Source organism: Arvicanthis niloticus, chromosome 12, assembly GCF_011762505.2.
Source record: "Arvicanthis niloticus isolate mArvNil1 chromosome 12, mArvNil1.pat.X, whole genome shotgun sequence".
Classification (NCBI taxonomy): Eukaryota; Metazoa; Chordata; class Mammalia; order Rodentia; family Muridae; genus Arvicanthis; species Arvicanthis niloticus.
Window position 1 is genome coordinate 12,925,494 of NC_047669.1, and position 12,759 is coordinate 12,938,252.

General features: G+C 41.5%; 1 protein-coding gene across 5 annotated transcripts in view; it reads left to right on the plus strand.

The window, feature by feature from the left end:
• Window positions 1–12,759, plus strand: part of Tp63 (tumor protein p63) — a 203,258-nt gene that overhangs the window by 119,221 nt on the left and 71,278 nt on the right. For all 5 annotated transcript variants that reach the window (XM_076942751.1, XM_076942750.1, XM_076942749.1 and 2 more), the window contains one exon: window positions 12,255–12,509. In XM_076942751.1, the coding sequence (XP_076798866.1) occupies window positions 12,255–12,509 (255 nt within the window). The remainder of the gene's footprint in view (window positions 1–12,254; window positions 12,510–12,759) is intronic.

Consider the following 12,759-nt stretch of genomic DNA (forward strand, 5'->3'; position numbering starts at 1 on the left):
ATGTTGAGAAGAGACCTATCTTTGTAATATGATACTTTCCTTCCACAATCCCTGCATCACTCTATTTCTCTAAGGAAGAGATGTAGACACCTGATGAGAGCAAAAGTATAGAAAAGCGAGAATGGTAGTACAGGCCATGGGTGGAGAGATGCTGATGGGGGAGTTGATGACTTGATATAAAAACAAAGAAAAGCCTGGTGTGGTGTGGACCTGTAACCCCAGCACTCTTAAGGAAGAGACAGGAGCACTGCAGCAAGTTTGAGGTTACCCCAGTCTACACTGCAAGTTCCAACAAGTTCAAACTAGAGCCTGTTTAAGAAAAAAATCAAAATGAAATAGATAAAAATGAAGACAAGTGGAGTTGATGGGTAAGAGAGAGGGCTGAGCTCTACGGTCAGTGGAGGGACACCTAGCTTGTCTCACTCCGTTTTTTCTTCCTTTCCCATGTGCTACTTCGTTACGCCAAACATATTCTGAAAGTGCCCAGCCTTAGTATCCTTTTAGCTCTGTAGACTTTAGGACAAATAGACGAGTTTCACAAAGTACCATCTGTCATCCAATCTTCTATGAAGAAACTGAATGAAAGGTCTCGAGGGTCTTCACAAAGAAAATGCCTTATAATGTACACTTGATTTTCTTATGTGATCTGGAAATGTTCTATTCAAATAGCATTCCTCTCCATTTCAGACATGGGACTTTGTTTCTTTGTTCATTTTTAAAGACAGGGCTTCTCCATGTAGCCCTGGCTGTCCTGGAACTCACTCCGTAGACCAGGCTAGCCTTTACTCAGAGACTCTCCTGCCTCTGCCTCTGGAGCACTGGGATTAAAGGGGTAGACTACTAACTCCCTCTGCCATGGGATTTTTCATTTCTAAATTTATTTGTTATTGTACCGTGAATAATTCATGTGCCCTAAATTTGAAATAAAGGCATTCAAGAACTTTCTTCTTTGAAGACAAAGTGCGGTTCCACGACTGTAGATTTTGCCAAGATGGCCTCCCCCAATAAAATCTATTTGTCAATTTAAAATTGAGCAACTCGTGTTAGATGAATCACACATTTATTAAGGGAAGGGGAATAACTTTGAAATATATTTGGAAAAAAATGATATTTAATTCAAAACTTGTAACCTGAACATTTTTTCCTGTTTCTTAAGACACCCAAAAAAAATGGTGGTGGGATAAAATATTTATGAAAGCTGTGGTGGGTGGCCAGAGGAAAAGAAGTCATGAAGCACTCTCATCAGTGACTCTGGAAACACTACAAAGGAAACAGTTCTCGATTCTTATTGGTGCAGAAGCCACTAATAGGTGCAGTTAGTATAATACCCCTGTGAGAATTACCAGCCCCAAAGAGAGCTTGCTTTAGACAGGACTCTGCACCGGGCCTTTTCTTTCTTCCTTTCAAGCTTGCGCAAAACCCCCACAGGGGCCATTTCCAACCAAGGCAGTGATCTTTCTCAGGCTGATTCTTTCTCAGATCACAGAGACAATAGGGAATATACTCTGTTTACTCAAATCAGTCTGGATTAGTGTCAGTCTATTGACAGAATCAGAATTAAAAGGTAGACCATTACCCCTGACAAAGGGCAACAACATCAGATGCTTGGGGGATGGCTTGACTGCTTTGAAACAGGCTATGGCAGACACTTATGAGACTAAGGTAGAGGACCCATCACACAGAGAAACATGGTAATGCCAGGTGAGGTAAAGGCAATTCTTCTAAGTGTTGTGCATCAAAATTATCTCAGCAGCTAGTGTCCAGGCACTTAAAAGGCAAAAAGCCTGACTGAGGAGGTAGAGGAAGAGACTCCTTTGCTTGCTTTCTGTACCCCAACCTTCACATGCCCATCTATTTATCTCCAGATGGAGTCCTTTGTAGTCACTAAGGTTCTCTGGGGGAACTACTCTATCCAGGAAGTCCCTCATAGCTGACATTCAGAACAAGATTTCTGTCTTCTGAACCTGTGTGTACCACATGCTTTTGCTCTATCGCTAGCCTGACACGTCTCAAAATGATAGGGAACGGGGTTTTTGCTTCTGAGTCCTCTCCTGGGCTACTAAGTAGTGTACTTTGAATGGTTTGGATTGCTATCTCTTGCTCCGGCTTCAACTGGTATCTTCAGATAGAAATGTGGTTTTTGGTATCTCATAAAAATAAGACTATTTTTCAAATGGCTAGCCAAATAATATAAATATGCAAGGTTTGTCCTTGGTGTATTCTGTAGGTAACAGAAACACATGGTTTTCCCTAATGTCTGACAGGTCATTTGTTTGTTTGGTTGGTTGATTGTGAGTTTCCTACAGTATGATGAGTTTTACTCACTTCTGTTAAAATGTCAAGCAGCAAGAAAGGTTTTTGAAAAGATGGATCTGTTCCCTGGTTTAAGAATGGGTTGTACTCTTAACAGGTAAACAGGGCAGAGTAAACGCTACTTTCATATAATTGATTGCCGATGAGGGCAGAGAATGTGTGTGGTTAAAAAGGAGAGATTAGATTTTTATCTTGTATTGCAGTTAAAGTGTTTACTTGCTCCTATACTGATTCCTTGATTCTGTCTGTCCCCTTTGTGTCTACAGCTAATCACCAGAGATGTGGGTAGTTGACTGTGGGTGAATGAGCGTGGTGACTGGCAAATGCCCTCCTCTGATTAGCTTCCATGCTCTGAGAAATCCTAAGTTGTTTTGCTTAAGCAGGTCCTCTAAGCCCTTTCCCTCCAAGACACCCACTGTTGAGCTGGCTGACAAAGGGCCACTTTTTGATTGAGGTAAATAAATTGAGATGAGGCGTTAAATAGCTTCCAGAGTGAGGCATGCCTGCCTCAGAGCTGCTAACCTCAGTTTTGTTTTGCAGTGAGAAGTGACAGGTTAGAGAAGGACCCCAGCTCCAACTCCAGCTACAGCACACTGTCTAATTACAAAGGGTAGTGAGACATGGACATCGAAAGCTTTGCCTCAAATGAAATGAAATATGTAGCAATCAGCCAGGCAGCTGACATGCAAAAGTAAATTAGATGGCCAGGGCAGAGACAAGCAGCAGACCCCACATTTGATCCCAAGAGCTGAACCTCGAAGACAAAGAAGCAAAAATAAAATGAAAACATGTGGCCTTGAGCTCCTCATCTGTAAGTGGCAAGACTCAGGAATAGACTCCTCGCTTTGTGCTCCAGTGTACACCTTGCAAGTAAAGGCTGCTGGGTAGGCCTTTGGGCATGTGGTAGATAGTCTGGAAGAAGGTCATGCATTAAGATCATTTCCAAGAAACAGATTATAAGTTTGATAAGCCAAAGTCTTGGCTCCTCAAAACATACATTTGTAATTCCTTAATCGTGTCACTGTTCTAAAACAGAGTGAAAATTTCTAAAATTTTCTGGCTATCTGGGCAGGAAATCATACAAGTCAGATAGGGCTAGGCCAAGTCAGTGGCCTATCAGAAACTAAAGTTTTCTCTAAGCTTTTATTTAAGTGGTTTCCTTCCAAAGGAACCTATATTCGCCCATAATTGTCTTTAGTAGAAAGTAAATAATAAAAACAAGACCATCAAAATGGAGACTCTTCTGGCTGACCTACATGCATTGTAAAGAAAGTCTAGACCATCAGGTGAAAAAAAAATCTCTGCCTTGGCACAAAAGTGAGTATGTGTTCATTTTCAGGAAGTAGAGACTCCTTTCTAAGCTCCTCAGTTAGGTGTGAGCCACCAGCTATTACTCACTACAAGTGAGTGACAATTCTGGCTCTTCTGCTATGGGTTCCCACCAATGCTGAAGCTCAAAGAACAATTCCCATCGGCAGAGAGTGTAAAAAACACAAAGCAAAGGTCATAGTGATTAGAGGAGATATCCTGTAGTCTCAGCTGACAGATGGGCACTGAGACGAATGTGGTTTGAATGCAGAGCTGCCTCAGGATAACTCAACATTGCTTTGTTACCTTAGAATAAGGAAGGAGACTTGCTGAATGTGATTTGTAATTGAAGGATCTTATACTTGTTTTTGAAAGAACCGATTGCTGACATCTACCGTGCCATAGACATTTCTCCAAGTAATAGGGATTTGTCACTGACTACAACACATATGATCTCCCATGAATTCATTGTCTGGTGGAGCAGACCAGTGTTTTCAATATTTACTGACTGCAGTTGCAGGGATAATTATGTAGTACCAAGAGGAAGGGTTATGAAAATTGGTCACAAAGGCGGGCTTATCTCTCTGAGGGGGTGTGTACAGAGGACATGGGAACAGAAAGTTGAATAATGAAGCAAGAGTTCACTTCTGAAGAGTTAAAGGGAGGGCCATTTGCCAAAGGGAAGTTGTAATGACTACCTCTCTGGTCAATTTAGAGATGCAGCCATTTTCTTAAGAGAATGGGGATCATCTCACTGGGCTCACCACTCAGAGTTTGAGAGTACCATGAAGGGATTTACACTGTCTTTCCAATAAAACCTAAAGAAGAAGAAGGAGGAGGAGGAAGAAGAGGAGGAGGAGGAAGAGGAAAAGGAAGAGGAGGAGGAGAAAGAGGAGAAGGAAGAGGAGGAAGAGGAAGAGGAGGAAGAGGAAGAGGAGAAGGAAGAGGAGGAAGAGGAAAAGGAAGAGGAGGAGGAGAAAGAGGAGAAGGAAGAGGAGGAAGAGGAAGAGGAGGAAGAGGAAGAGGAGAAGGAAGAGGAGGAAGAGGAGGAAGAGGAAAAGGAAGAGGAGGAGGAGAAAGAGGAGAAGGAAGAGGAGGAAGAGGAAGAGGAGGAAGAGGAGGAGGAGGAAGAGGAGGAAGAGGAAGAGGAGGAAGAGGAAGAGGAGAAGGAAGAGGAGGAGGAGGAGGAGGAGGAAGAGGAGGAAGAAGAGGAGGAGGAGGAGGAGGAGGAAGAGGAGGAAGAGGAGGAGGAAGAGGAGGAAGAGGAAGGAGAGGAGGGAGAGGAGGAGGAGGAGAATCAGCAATAGCAGCAGCTCTAAACAGCTAGGGCTCTTTTTGTAATTATGGATTAAATAAAGGAATCCTGAGAACAGGGACTGGCTTACTGGGCAGGGTGGAACCCTTCAGCTATATGAAAGTACCACTTTCCTTGAATGCAAATTTTAGATGACTATCCCAGGCAGACATTCGCAGATGCACAGAGGAGGCCAATGACATGATTTTCTTCACTAGCATTGCTTTATAGCTTTTAGTATAATATTGAGCAAATTATTTTATTCCATGAGCTACAGTTTCTTCATCTTTAAAATAAATATAATATGTGAATTTCTATGAGGACACATGGGGACCAACAGTGCAAAGCACTTGAATATTATAAGGCCCAAGCTGAAGACTTGGAAGGAGTATTAACATACATAATAGCTAATATTTTTCCATAGAGAAGCTCGCATATAAATGCTCCACACATATCACATTTTTAGGGTTTACTTAGGATAGTCACTGTTCTTTATTGAAATCAATATCTTCTCAGTCATGTCAGCATGCATTACACTTCCACTACAATGAAATCGCCCTACCGTTTTGTGTCATGACATCGGATGTAGATTAAGAGGATGAACTCAGGATTGTTGATGAGCTCTGCAGTCACTTGATTATATTTTCCATGTAGACGGCCTAACTCTCACTAAAGATCTTCATTAGCGTGCACTGCTTTTTTCCCACATTACCACATGCATAACTAGAACAAGCAAAATATATGGTTACTCTGGACTGATGATGCCTTTACAGAGAAAAATAGAAAAAAAAATGGCTATAAACATACTTCTGCCTGCACTTTAATGAGTAGCTGACAGGTTGAACAAACTGAAGCTCTGAGTATCTTTGTCTAATATGCGTCAAGAATTACGACACTAATTAAAAGTATGTATTTCTTCTGTCCATCAAGACTTAATTTTCTTGGTTTATAATGGCGTCAGACTTGAGATTCCTCATGATTTGTCTCTATCCTGATTACCAGGGTGTATACTTACTAAAGCCCTTGAGTTAAAAGTTCACTCTCTTAAAAGAACTTTAGATGTTTCTCTTTGGCTAAATTTGGGTCAACTTTTATTATCTTCAGTGTTCTCTCCTTTTTCTACCTTTAAAGCTCTCTGGGTAGTTTTTGTTGACAAGTTTGTCCCTTGATGAGCAAAATTAATCTGTTTGTCTGACCTGATCGTAGAGTTTTTAAGGACATCTCTCATAAGTCACATAATCTTGGCTCTCTAAGATTCTTGAAACTTTATGATAAAATAATCTAATTAGTATTTGGCCTATACTTTAGGTTTGTTTCACTTAAACACTTTATTATTACATTTTGTTCATTATATGAATGGCTATGTTTTGTTTTCAGAGACTCATTTTTTATGATTATGTAGCAAACAAAAGAAGTAAAATATCTTATGCTTAATAAAATATGGTTTCCAGAAAAGATGCCAGGACCTTCGTATTTAAAGTAGAAAGATGTTGATCTAACTCAGCATTCTACTGTAAATATCTTCTTGACCTGAAACAGAATGCTTTCAGTTAATTATGTTCAATTCTAGCATAAAACAAACCATCATTTTCTGAAGTGGGACAGGTGGCGGAAGGTTGAAAAATGACAAGCATTTCTCCCTAAGGCTGTGTTTGTGGAAAAGCACTGTCCTGCTAAGATTATTGGATCAAAATGGAGTGCTGTGTGCTAACGAGTGAGCCAGGAAGGGAATGAAGGCTTTATGAAGCCAAGGTCATGAAGAAACTGTTTTCTTTTCCCAAGACAACTGTAGAAGGCTCACAAAGACCCCTTCTTGAAGCCTGAGGCAAACGATTATAGCCACTGAGGGAACAAGCTACGCCACTGAGACAGATTTTTTTTTTTTTTTAATTTAGGGTTTGACCAAGTATATCCTTTAGAAAGACAAAAATGATGATTCCATGGACCTGCTTTGAAAGTAGCATCATAATGTCATTTTAAAATAGCATCACAGAGAGGGGCTAACAGAATGTGAGAACTGGTGGCTCCTTCCCATTGTCATCATGGTCTCATGCAGATTCTTAGCCCATAGGAAGCTGGGGTCAGATGTACTCACCTTCTTCACCCAGGGGAAAAGCACATTGCTGGAAGTGTCAAGACTTAAGCCCATGCCGCCAGTTCTAAGAGTTCTGTTACACTTCTAAAATCCAAACAGAAATATGAGAAGCACCAAAGAGGTCTAATCCCCTTACCCAACAGTCACTCAAGAGCCAAAAAATACTTTTTTTTTTTTTTCAAATGAAATATGTTGGTTATTTTTTCCATGTGATCTCAAAGTACCTAGCATAGATGGACGGCACTATCTAAGAGACAGAGATGGGGATGTTTGCCTTCTACAAGTAAATTTGGGGACAAGATTTGTCTTTTGATTTTTGTTTTTGTTTTTTTTCTCCCCTCCCCACCCCCCACGAACAACTTTTACTTAAGCCCCACTTGAAAGGCACTGTTTAAATGACTTGTTTTGATACTTTATCAGTGTTAATTTTTATAGGAAGGTGATACATTTTGAGCTTCAAGTGACTATAAATTCAGATGTTTAAGACAGACTTCGCTCACAGCAACATAGGAAACGTTACTGAGCTCATACGGAGGGAATTTAGGTCCATAACATGTTCAGAATCTAAAATGGTCACTGAAGAAAAGAAAATAAAGTGAAGCTCCAGGGTTGTAGTCTTAAGACATTTTGACAGATCAGACACAGACAACTCTAGTCTGGTGCTGTCTGAATCCTGGACATCCATATTGAAGTTTAGCAGCACATGGGTCAGACTCTGTTGACAGCTGTAGATGCAGACCTTACATGGAAAGAGAAGAAAGGAAATTCTCTTTCTTTGATTTGGTGACCAATTGTACCTGCCCTTTGCCCATGTCCAAAGCCAACTGATTTTCAGCCATGGGGATCCCTAGTTCTATAACAACTAGACCCATGCTCCCCAGCAGTCTAAGGGTGTTGTGTGACATCTAAGAGGGTAGCATATTTTTGTGAACATGGTGTGCTTTATCCTTCCAGTGTGAAGATCAGCTAATTTACGATCAATGTGAATATGCTTCAGGGAAAAGCACTGGTGATACTTTGGGTCCAGTCAAGTACTGTTCCATTGCCAAGTAACTTCTACAGAAAAGAAACCAACTGGCTAAAGTCAGAGGAAATCAACTCACTTATTATATGAGGAGTACATTAGGTAGCAGACAAATGGTGCCCATTTTCATGTTCGTATTTTCTGAAAAGAAGGCTGCCTCTTCTCTCAGATGTGACAGGACAGAGATATAATATTGACCTCTCTTCTTTCTGCATGTGTGCACAGTATGTTAGGGATATTCTGAGATCAAGTAACTTTGTCATTAGGAAGAGAGACTCTCCCCTATATTTCATTTCAATACCATGACATTCTTTGTTACATAAGAAACACAACTGCCCAGTGGACTTCTTTCCCAGGGCAGTGTTTGTAGCTGATGCACAAATGTTACCTCCTAGTCTCTGACACTCTTCCTTGTCAGCATCAAGAATCAATTAGCATTCCAGCATAACTCATTTCTCCTCTGTGTTTATGGGATTACCAAAAGGAAAGAAGGGGGCAGTATTGTTTCCTCCTTGCCATCAGTTTCACTTTTCTGGAAAACTATTCTTCCATCACCTACCCAGTTTCAGAGAATGATGGTTTATGCTAGGATTAAACACAGTTAACTTAAGACACTCCATTTAGAGAGCTACAGGGAACATCTTTAGAATGCCACTGGGTATCGCTTAACTTTCTAATATCAGGCATTAAAAATGCTTCACAATGGATGAAGAGGCCCTGAGTTTTCATCTTGCATTAAGCACTAGAATTTATTTTCCTATCCTGTCGGAGGAACCCTTGCAATTCTGAAAACTGTTGGTTGGTCCTTATTCAATGTATGCAGCAACTCCTCCAATAAAAGAAAGAAACGAGTGAGAATTTGTAAATAGTGGTTATTTCAATAGTAACTTCTATAGAGCTATTTCCTGTGGCATTTTACTTATTGATTTCCAACAAACTTTGAAATGTGTCCAAGAAGGACTTGTACATATGTTTTTACCACGATCCCATGTTTGGTTTTGTTGTCATCTAAGCCCACAATTAGAAGTGTTGAATTTATAATTTTTAAAAACTGACACAATTGAATATACTACTTGGATTTGATTTTTTAAAAGTATAATTTGGGAAGAATTTAAATTATTTCTATTTTCCACTTTTGATAGCAGGATAGCAAATAGAATGTACGCACCACTTAGGACTCTAGTTTCATGTTATATATGTTGAGGAATGAGTTGGAACAAACCATGCTGCTTTTGGTCTAGGATTTTACTGAGCTGCATAGAACTTAAGATGGCATCAGGAGCAGGTCAATCAGCAGTCACTGTGCTCTCAGTGATTTTCAGAAGACAGTTTCTTCTTTGGTGTCAAGTATGTTCAGCCTTGCAGCAAGGGCAGGGCCTGCCTTTGAGATGCCTCTGTCAATGGAATTTTACTTTTTCTTCAGTCCTTGGAGAACTGATGTGTTTGCTTACTGGCTTTTAAAACTTGGCCCCCAACTTTTCTCTTTATATGAATTGGGGTGGAGGGGGGAAATTCAAAGGGCCGGTGTCTCTTTGTTCTTCCCCAAGCCCACAATTAGTTGATGTTTCTGCTGTGTAGCTGGAGGGGGAGGGAGGGGTAGGCCAGCAGTCTTTTACTGCCTACAAGAAAGTGTTCTGCTGGTTTCTTTGTCCTTTTTGTCAGGGACCACTGCCTCACTAATTGTCCTGCTCAGGGGAAGCGCGTGCCCTTGCCAGTATTATCTGATTCCTACAGGACTTTCAAGAGTACTTTGTATACTGACCCTTAACGAAACACAAATAAGATTTCTTCAATCCCCTTCCCAAGCTGTGGCCTCCGGCCTGCTACCTAAGAGCTTTAGTTTAGAGTGTAGACACATTTGTACCTGCCTCTGTTTTTTTTTTTTTTTCTGCCCTAGGTGTCTACTAGTAGTTTAGCCACACCCCTGTCTGGAAGGGAGGTCGAGGATGAAGGGTAGGTAGGAGAGGGGTAGGCACTGTAAAAGCCAGAAGGGAGAGAAGACAGACAAACAGCTGCACTTGTCAGCATGGGGATAAGTGTAAATAGATTAATAGTTATTTACAGAGCAAATGGGAGGTGGCATTCAGCAGTGGAATGTGAGTGTCTGAATGGAATGGGATGGGTGTGCGGCTGTGGGCATTTTGGCAGATGCTCTCTGGACTGAATGGAATGACTGAGTCCGTTTTTCTCCTCCCAAGACACAGTTAAGATGGATAAAATCATGCTATTCAACTCAAAGTTTAAAATAAAAAGCCTGCCTTTCTTTCTCTCTCTCTCTCTCTTTCTTCCTTCCTTCCTTTCTTCCTTCCTTCCTTCCTTTCTTTCTTTCTTTCTTTCTTTCTTTCTTTCTTTCTTTCTTTCTTTCTTCTTTCCTTCCTTCCTTCTTTCTTTTCTTTTTCTTTTTTGAAATCTTTTTCGTTCTTCATGAGTTTCCACAGCCTGGGTCTCTCAGGATTATATTTCTATTGAAGAACTAACCTTGCCTCCTGTTAAAAACACAGACCAACAAGAATGACTATCTTCCCCTTCATTAGCTAGAAGAGAAAACAACGTTACCATGCCTCAAAAAATTGCAGCCAAGAGAAACTGAACCATAAGCTGGTGAGCCCTCTGGAAACAAGGCTCAGTATGACTCTGGTTAAGGGACAACTGGCAGTCACTCTCAACAGACTTAAGGCAGTTTCAGAAGTTCTAGTCTGTCTGGGGTGTAGTGCTTTGGGTAAATTATTTTTCCTTCTCCAAAAATGAGAAAGTTGCTTTTCAGGTAAATTGACAGATTTCGATTAATTCCATAATTATTTCACTGCAAACCAACTCTGAGCTTTGGAGCTACATGAACTATAAAGTATTTCTGAATTATGTCCACCACAGTATTTGTTTGTTTTGTTTTTTCAAGATGATGTTTCTCTGTGTACCCCTGGCTATCCTGACACTCACTCTGTAGACCACACTGTCCTCCAACTCATAGGATCTGCCTGTCTCTGCCTCCCAAATGCTGGAATTAAAGGCATGTGCCATCACACCTGGTTCCACCACAGAACTGGATCTCTAACTAAGAGTTAAAGAGTACAGATTCTTCAAAATTAGACATGGATGACGTGCTAGCATTGTGGGTTACCTTGCAATGCATGTTGTAAAGCTGACCATGGTGGGTCAGGCCTATGAGTCCCAGCTCCTCAGGAGAATAAGACATGAGGATGGATTAAGTCTAGAGTTTGAGTCTCATCTGAGAAACATACAAAACAACATCTCAGAAAAGAGAGTCTGCAGTGGTATCTCCCTGACCGTGCTGCCCATTTCACCCCAGTCATTTCAAACTTGTCCCCAGAGTGATCGACTGTCACATAAATGTATATTTAGTGTTAAAATGAAATGTTGCCTTATATGTATAACTATTTGATACTCAACTCCCATAAATCTATCAGTTGATCTCTTTCCTTATAAATATTGTAGCAACATGAGGGCTCGGGCTATGCCATGGCCACTGCTGTTACTTCTACTACTACTCTTTCTTTCTTCCTTCCTTCCTTCCTTCCTTCCTTCCTTCCTTCCTTCCTTCCTTTCCTCCTCCTCCTCCTCCTCCTCCTCCTTCTTCTCCTCCTCCTTCTCCTTCTCCTCCTTCTCCTTTTCCTTCTTTTTCTCCTCCTCCACTACCTCCTCTTCTTCTTCCTCCTCCTCCCCTCCTCTTCTTCCTCCTCCTCCTTCTCCTCTTCCTCTTCCTCCTCTTCCTCCTTCTCCTTCTTTTTCTCCTCCTCCACTACCTCCTCTTCTTCTTCCTCCTCCTCCTCCCCTCCTCTTCTTCCTCCTCCTCCATCTCCTCCTCCTCCTCCTCCTCCTTCTCCTTCTTTTTCTCCTCCTCCACTATCTCCTCTTCTTCTTCTTCCTCCTCCTCCCCTCCTCTTCTTCCTCCTCCTTCTTCTCCTCCTTCTCCTTTTTCAAGCAGTAATACAGACAGCATTTATTTAAAGTAATTTCTCAAAAGTACCATGGTCTGGGCACATTGTGCCTGTTTTGACTAAGTTTGTATTCTATTTTCCAACCATCTCACAGTTTCACTGGGTGTTGCCGTGTACTACAGATGGGTGGCTTTACTTGGTACATGACGTGTTTGGGACATCATGCCCAAATTTTCACAAAGCACACCAAATAATGCCAATTTCACTGAGCAATGAACCTGTGGCTTACATGACTAATGTTGGTGTGTCTGGGTGTTTTTACAGCCACAGTACACGAACCTGGGGCTCCTGAACAGCATGGACCAGCAGATTCAGAATGGCTCCTCATCCACCAGTCCCTACAACACAGACCATGCACAGAACAGCGTGACGGCGCCCTCGCCCTATGCCCAGCCCAGCTCCACCTTTGATGCCCTCTCTCCATCTCCTGCCATTCCCTCCAACACAGATTACCCAGGCCCACACAGCTTCGATGTGTCCTTCCAGCAGTCAAGCACCGCCAAGTCGGCCACCTGGACGGTAAGAGAGTCTGATTCCGAGCCCCAGGATGGTCTTCACAATGCACCAGCATTTCTTCCTTTACCAAGTTCAAATATTAGTTATCCAAGGAGGAAATAAATCATCTTTGAATATTGAACAGTTATCCAGAGTAGATGATAGTCAATGCAAAAGCCTTGCCAAGTCTGGCAACTCAGTATACCAGTTTTGGCTTTGACTAGTGCCTAGTGATTTTCAGCCTGTTTGTTCCTGACTGCTGCATACTCGTGAG